Raw genomic sequence first — 7,540 nt, 5'->3', positions numbered from 1 at the left:
TATGGCTCTCAAATTTCATAAATGTCAAAGTGAATACAAAGTGTGAAGGAATGGCTTAAGTATGCACGGCAATGGGACCTTAGGCACCTAAACTAAAGCTTCACAAAATGGCGCCTAAAGTTTGAATTCAAATTTGAAATTTGAATTCAAACTTTGGTGCACATGTGTAACTCCGAAAATTTAGGTACCAAGGTGCATTTAGGTTTGATTTGAAGGTTATTTAGGGTTAATTTGAGTGGCACATGTTCAGCCACCCATGGTACTAAACATGTGACTCAAATGTAACTTAAATGACTTCCAAATTAAACCTATTTTAACCTAATTAGCATACTTTAGTATTCCTTGTATTTTCCTATTCTAATGACCTAATTACATTGGTCAAACAATTACAATGGAAAGGAAAAATTACAAGAATGAAAATGAGCCCAATATTGGGTACCAAAAGCCCAAAGACCCATGAAGCCCAAAACTAGGCCCAACAAGCCTAAAACCTAAAATGCTACTCTATGTGGTCCAAAATACAAGACCAAAATATATTCAAACTATGCTAACAAAAATATAATAAGAATGTTAAAAACAAGATAGGCCCATGTTGAAACTAAGTTTGGGCCTTCCAAGCCCATAGGGCCCATTGGGCCTTGACTAGCCCAATCTTCCATGTCTAGCCCACTCCTCTTGGATCTTTGAGTATGTCACCTACTCCAAAGCATGATTCCATCAGGATATTTAAGAAATATTATTAAACGGGTACCCGCGGGTATGGATATCATCATACCCACCCCCGCCCCGTTTATAAATGGGTAAAAAATTATCCGTCCCCATTATCTGCGAGTATCCAATTAACCTATCCATTTATTATCCGTAACAGGTTTTACCCGCAGATACCCACGGGTGTGGGTATTTTTGTCATCCCTAATTTGTAATATATAACTTAAATAACTTTTATAGTATATTATTAATTTTAAATTATATATTTAATAATATATATATATATATATATATTACATATATTATTTTGTGATATCAATTGTAAGTATATTATATATATAAATATTATTTTTATTTTTATTTTGTATTAATATACGGTTTAATATATAATTTTTTATGTATTTTTTTATACAAAGTAAAAATAAAATAATTTTAAATAAGATAAAAATTGAAATTTAAAATAGGATATGAATTTATTAAAATTTATAAGTATAAAATATATTTAATATAAATATTTTTTTAACAAGATTAATAAAAATCGAGTCATACGGTTCAATTAGTGACCTATCGGTTTAATTTTTGACTCATCGTCCCTGTATCCTGATCAGTTTGATGACCGGTCTGATTTTTAAAACTATGATATGAACCCATAACATTATAAAGATGTATTAGATTGAAATTTAAAAAAAAAAAATATAAATAAGAGCTAATCTAATTAATATGATAAATAAAACGTACTGCTTTCAACCTTGAATATAAAAAAAATAATTTATTAATGTTAAATATAAACAAATTTTAACTAATTTTACTATATTTAATACTACTATCTTTAAAATATTTTTTCATTTGATTGAGAATCATTTTTATTCTTAATATTAAATTTAAAGAAAAAGATAGTTTAGGAATTGACTGTTGCTTCTTGTAAAACCTTTGTTTGAAGTCTAATTATAATTAACATCACGTTAACATTTGGTTTTCAAATAAATTGGCCCAGTAATTGAGACATTTAAAAGTGCCTTTCGCATACTCCAGCATGCATCCAAACACGCTGGACATTGGTATACCAGGAATTAGTATCTGTGGCAGAACAATCACTTTTGTTTAGTTAATTCCAGTACTGTTTCATTGATACCAGTTTATAGATGGAGTAATAATTCTTTACACCCTATCATTTATCACATTCACATCATTCTCTTCTATAATGGAACGTTTTGGATGCCTGTCACTGCGTGACTTTGACAACACAATTTATGAACAAAATTGATGTACAATATCATAAGTGGTCGTGGTATTTTACATTTAGAATTAGAGTTTTCCTTCCTTTTAATACGTTTTTGACGTATAATAGAATGAATTATTAGGCATATTATCATACGAAACTTTAATTCTCATCAGAAAACAACACTAACAATAAACTATATGCAAGTGTTATTCATAATTTATTTGACAACAACCGATGTACGATAACAGTAACTCTTATTTAGTTATTTCCATGTTTTCATGGATCCCATTCATCCCAATTTATTGATGTAGGCATGAGAGCTAATATTTTCACGATTCACTTTTTCAGTATTACCATAAAACCCACGCGGTTTTATTATATGGTTAAAAATGAGACCCTTCCTTTTTTACCATAAAATGATGAGTAGGTACACCATTTTTTATCACTAATATGGCAACTCAAAGAAGCGATAATTTCGGTATCTGGGAGGGTGTTCCTCATCTATCAAATCCTGAATTGGGCCAATTATAGTGTCATCGTTTGGCCCATAAAACATTCCCATCCACACCCTTGGATGCAATTTGTTGGTAACAGCCCTGTGAAGTGTGAAGTACGCTTTTGAATCTTCCGTTGCTCAGAACCTGCCTATAATAACTCATAAACTCACATTTCAAAGAACAACAAATGGATCATATAGAGAAGGAAATCTGAGTTGAAAGACATTAGTTGAAAATTATAAATGGATTTGATTGAATGTGAGACTGCGACTATTAAATTCATAATGTTGGTTTATATACAAGATCAAGTCTAACTAACTAATTTTAACTAAACTAACTCCAGGTTGATAGTAACTTCCTAATTATACCTCAACAAGTTAGGCATATATATATATATATATGTGAGTATGAAAGTTTCATTCATTTCTTTTACCATGCATATAATTTTTCAGACACGCGTAAATGGATCTATAGTTTGTACTTTAAATTTATGTGCATCCAGCCTTTTCTATAGCAATATTAAAAATGTTAAATGCAGCAACTTATACCTTGTCATTTTATAAATCTGAAATATATCTCTTGCTGCAAAGTACTCAAATGATACCTGAATTTGATCTCCAAGGTTGACAACAAATGCATTGGGTATAGCAGGTACAGAAATCCATTTCCCATCTTTGATCACTTGGAGACCAGAAACTTGTGATTGCAAAATAACAGTGAGAGCACTGAAATCAGTATGCACAGGGAGACCCATAGTCAACTCTGGATCTGAACATGGTGGATAGAAATTTGCTTGTGATCTTAATCTAGGCTCATCTCCTAATATCTTCACCAAGCAATCCTCCTCTACTCCAAGCCCTATTATATCAAACCTAGAAGCCTCTCATCAATGAACCAATCTCCCTTGCATATTCACTAAAAGCCTCCCTGTGATGAACAAATATATTGCTTTATGTTAAATAACTTACAGAAATAGTCTCTTCAAGTAAATTTTTTCATAAACAATTGCATAGAAAAATATAAGAAAGGTAAATAAATTGAGTAGGTTCTTAAGATAAAATTAATTTAATCACTTAACATTTATAGAAACTCTCTCGCTTTAACTTCTTCAAAAGTGTACCGGTTAACTTTAGTTTACAAGAGAAACTTAATTCATTTTATATATAGAGAAATTTATTTGAATAGGATAAACAAAGTAATACAGCTTATCAATTATCATAATTTGTAGCTAATATTAGAATGAAATGGTAGAGTCAAAGAGAAAACTCCTCACCCATATTGAGTCCCTATTTGTTCTGGCAGAAGATGAATGATATCCTCAGTAGGATACCAGGGATGACCAAAACATTCACTCCACATCTTCACCTTTTCTCCACCCTCCACATTAAGGTAAAAATTGAAAAGTTTTGTGTTCTTGCTTAGATCTGTTGTGTATAGTTGTCTTCTTTGCTCTTGAGGCAAACTGAAAAGGTCACTGATTGCTGTCATCATTTTATTGCAAACTTGTTTAGGAATACCATGGTTCACAATCTGAAAGAACCCGTATTCCTCACAAGCTTGTGATATCTTCTGAACAAGTGATGAGGATGAAGGATTATCATCATATAACTGATCACTCAAATCAATATGGGAATGGAGTCCAAAGAGGTAACCTCTGAAAGTTGTGGTCTTTTGTCTTCTGGGAGGATAAAATTTGAAGATAGGGAAAGGAGAGAAGACTTGAGAAGTTCATCTTGTCAGAGAAACTTGCGATTCAGAAGTTCCTTGACCAAAGGAGATTTTATATACGAACGCGTTTTTCTTTCCAGCTTTATTTATTAAAAATAAATATTGAACACAACCAAATCAATGAGAACACCCTCCAAATATTCATCAATGAATCTGTTAAGGTCTTTAAACTTTAAAGTCAGGGGGCGGAACGATTTAGCAAAATTAATCAACAGAGAAGGAATAATTGCTGAAGTATGGATTTTTAAGGACGGGTTTGATTTCCTTTATACTTTTGTCTTAAAAACTATTTTCTAAAATAAGGTAAACAAAATTAAAAAAAAAAGGTGTTTTTAATTAAATATTTTTTATTAAGTAATTCTTTAAGAAGTAAATAAGAGTTACTTCTTAAAAAAATGTAGAATCTGCTTTTTTTTTTTAAATTACACAAATACATAAAAAATAGTAAAAAGTGCTTATTTTATTTATAAAAAAACACTTTTTTAAGAAAAAAAAGTATAAACAAACGTGTATAATTTTATACTATCTAGCAATCAAATCTTCATCCAATGTTTTAAAAACCAAAATATGGAAACAAATAAGATACGTTTTCTAATTATTTTATCTTTTCTTCAAGTGCTCTGTTTTATGGCTAATCAGCAGTATGATCTTCTAAGAACCACCTCTTATTGCAGCTTCTTAGCTGTTAAAAGGGATCAACGTACCGTTACGACAACATAATTTGTGGTGTGAGAGCGCAGAAGGTTTAATCGCCACCGTTCGTGGCTTTATCTGCTTATGTATTATTTAGAACTGATCTCTCGTGAGGTTTTCAGCTTATGGATCTTTTAATGTTGCAGAAGCGTTTGCTGAAAATTTACTTTCCTGGTACGGTTAGGCTCTGTGTTTTATTATTTTTTATATACTACTAAGGCGTTCAATTTTTCTCTCTCACTAAAACTTACCTGATTATGCTTCAGATCTTTATTGAAAAAATAGTTATTTCTATTTTATCTGTAATTCTGTTACGTGATCCCAGTTGTCTGCTACTTGTGATATCCTGAATGACCGAACCAATAACATTAAGGATTTCAGTCCTGATCTGTTTGTCTGCTTTCACATTTTACTCGAGGTATTGTGATCTAAGGATTGTTCCCATTCTATTCAAACTATTGAAAAAACAATTTCTTGAAATCTCAACAAAAATCACTGAATAAACATAAGAGGTAATTTTGCATTTAAACAAAATTAGGTAGAGGTCCAGCACCGTACTTCTCTAATATTATACAGCGAGTTTAACTGTGCAAGTAAAAGAAACAAAAAAGATAAAATGAAAAACAAGCCTAAGGCTTATGCTAGCTACACTTGTTCACACACGAGTATTGATTACAATGGTCACAAGAGACCAAACACTATCACAAACTATGCATCAGAAATTATGAAGCCAGTATGTACGTAGATTCCAGATATACTTATCTCACAGCTGTTGATCCAACCATGGGTCTCTAGGAGCTTTTCTAGCGCCAAAATATTCTGCAACACTTTCAGAAACCTCAGCAACATTATTTAACAATGAGGCTCCCCACGCCAGCCATCCTGTCTGCGCTTGCTGATTTTGTGTTTCAGCCATGCTTTTCTGTTGGGCTTCTTCAATGAGATCAAGCCACCACTTGGCCATGAACTCCTTCACAGCCTCAACCCCTTGATTTACAACCTCTATTGGGGGAACTACGATTGGATTCTGGTCTAGGTTGAGCTTTGTTAAACTTTCAAGCCGACCAAAAGTGTAAGGAAGAGCTCGGATCTGGTTGTTGCTGAGGTCAAGCTCTCTTAGGTTAACCAGATCACCAAGTGTTTCAGGCAGCTCTGTCATATCACTGAAATTACTGCTAAGATTTAGATATTCCAGATTGGTGAGTTTCCCAATAGATTGAGGTAGGCCATGAAGCTCATTGAAATGAACATCAAGGTGCCTCAGAGATTTCATCTCTCCAATGGAAGAGGGAAGAAATCGTATCTTATTCAAATGGATCAAGAGCTTCTCCAGGTTACCAAGTCCAATACCCATGTTGGTTGGCAAACACATTAAGTTGTTAAAGCTAGCATCCAGTTCAACTAGTGACCTACAGTTACATTAAAGAAAAACTTAACCGAAGCACAAAATAACAGTATCATCAACAATTCATTTCAAAAGGTAGGAATTAGGTAAAAACATGAGTGATTTTATATTATATTTCCAACAAGTCCCCTGACACAAGAAACACAGCTACCTGCAAAGAGCAATGGATTCAGGAAGAGCAGTTAGCTTGTTCCCTGACACATTTAGAAGCTTTAGATTAACGAGCAATCCAATGGAGTCTGGTAGGGATTCTAAAATATTAGATGAAATATCCAACTCCACAAGCTTCTGCAGTCCCGCTATTGAATCAGGAATCGCCTGTTTGACCACACGGAAACATCCAAAATAAACAAATTCATAATCTCCTTCAAATGCATACCTTGTTATTTCAAACAATGATAGAATAGCGTGCATAGTGCATAGTGCATAGTGCATAGTACCTCTAACTGATTGTGAGACAAATTAAGGAGGAGGAGGCCACGAATCCTTCCGAAGGCCTCCGGGAGAATCCTCAAGTGAGAGGCAGAGAGATCAACCCTCTCCACTTCCTCGCTCTCCGCTTTCCTCAAAATGGCAACCACGCCGTCAGTCGTGACCTCATCAAGCGACTGCGCGTCGTAGGCCTCCACCAGGCTCTCCTCGGTGGCGGCGAGGTGCTTGGCGCAGTCCTGGTGCATGTGATGGAGGCGGAGGAGCGTGTGGTAGAGCTGCGCATCGTGGTGGTGGGCGGAGGGGTCCGGGCGGGGACCGAGCGTGCGGAGGAGGGAGAGCGTGTGGGAGATGTTAGGGTTTAGGGAGAGGTGTTGGGAGAGTGAGGAGAGGAGTTTGGGGTGGTTCAGGTGAGGAAAGCGGCTTAGGAGAGATTGGTGGAGTTGTGTGGGAAGCGGTGGATAGGTGTCGGGGTGTTGGTGGTGTAGAACGTGTGCCAGGATGGGGAAATCGCTCCGATTCATTTTCCTTTTCCTACTTTCGCTGCTCACTCTTGTTTTCCAACACTCGATTTGGTTTTTGGTTATTTCCAAGAGTTGCGTCACAAATAAAGCAATTTCAATCTCAAGAGGAAGGGATCCAAAAATATGAACACCTTCTATTAGGATTCTACCATGTTTAGTTAAGATATCTATAATCGGATTTATTTTTCAAAATATATATTAACATATAATTTCATGATTATTCTCATCGATATGAATTACTTTATTTACTAAAGAGTAACAAGCATAGTATCTAAAACATTTGTTATTTACAAACTTAATTATCATTTCAAAATCACACTCTCTTAAAATAGTA

General features: G+C 34.3%; 1 protein-coding gene and 1 pseudogene across 2 annotated transcripts; both read right to left on the bottom strand.

The window, feature by feature from the left end:
• Positions 1 to 1,128: 1,128 nt before the first annotated feature.
• LOC109800413 (protein DMR6-LIKE OXYGENASE 1-like) lies at positions 1,129 to 5,217 on the bottom strand (annotated as a pseudogene). The gene is made up of 4 exons (XR_014430852.1): positions 5,164 to 5,217; positions 3,701 to 4,145; positions 3,032 to 3,354; positions 1,129 to 2,575 (listed from the first exon to the last, which is right to left on the bottom strand). The product of XR_014430852.1 is annotated as a protein DMR6-LIKE OXYGENASE 1-like (transcript).
• Positions 5,218 to 5,348: 131 nt separating this feature from the next.
• Positions 5,349 to 7,320, bottom strand: LOC109800774 (plant intracellular Ras-group-related LRR protein 3). The gene is made up of 3 exons (XM_020361640.3): positions 6,694 to 7,320; positions 6,405 to 6,571; positions 5,349 to 6,257 (listed from the first exon to the last, which is right to left on the bottom strand). The coding sequence occupies exons 1-3, from the start codon at positions 7,204 to 7,206 to the stop codon at positions 5,612 to 5,614; spliced, it is 1,326 nt and encodes a 441-aa protein (XP_020217229.1). The 5' UTR covers positions 7,207 to 7,320; the 3' UTR covers positions 5,349 to 5,611.
• Between the last annotated feature and the right edge of the window lie 220 nt (positions 7,321 to 7,540).

The sequence above is a fragment of the Cajanus cajan genome, chromosome 11 (genome assembly GCF_000230855.2).
Source record: "Cajanus cajan strain Asha chromosome 11, NIPB_CcT2T_4, whole genome shotgun sequence".
In the NCBI taxonomy this organism is placed as follows: Eukaryota; Viridiplantae; Streptophyta; class Magnoliopsida; order Fabales; family Fabaceae; genus Cajanus; species Cajanus cajan.
Note: the sequence above shows the minus strand (reverse complement) of the source record. Positions and strands in the feature narration are given on the sequence as shown.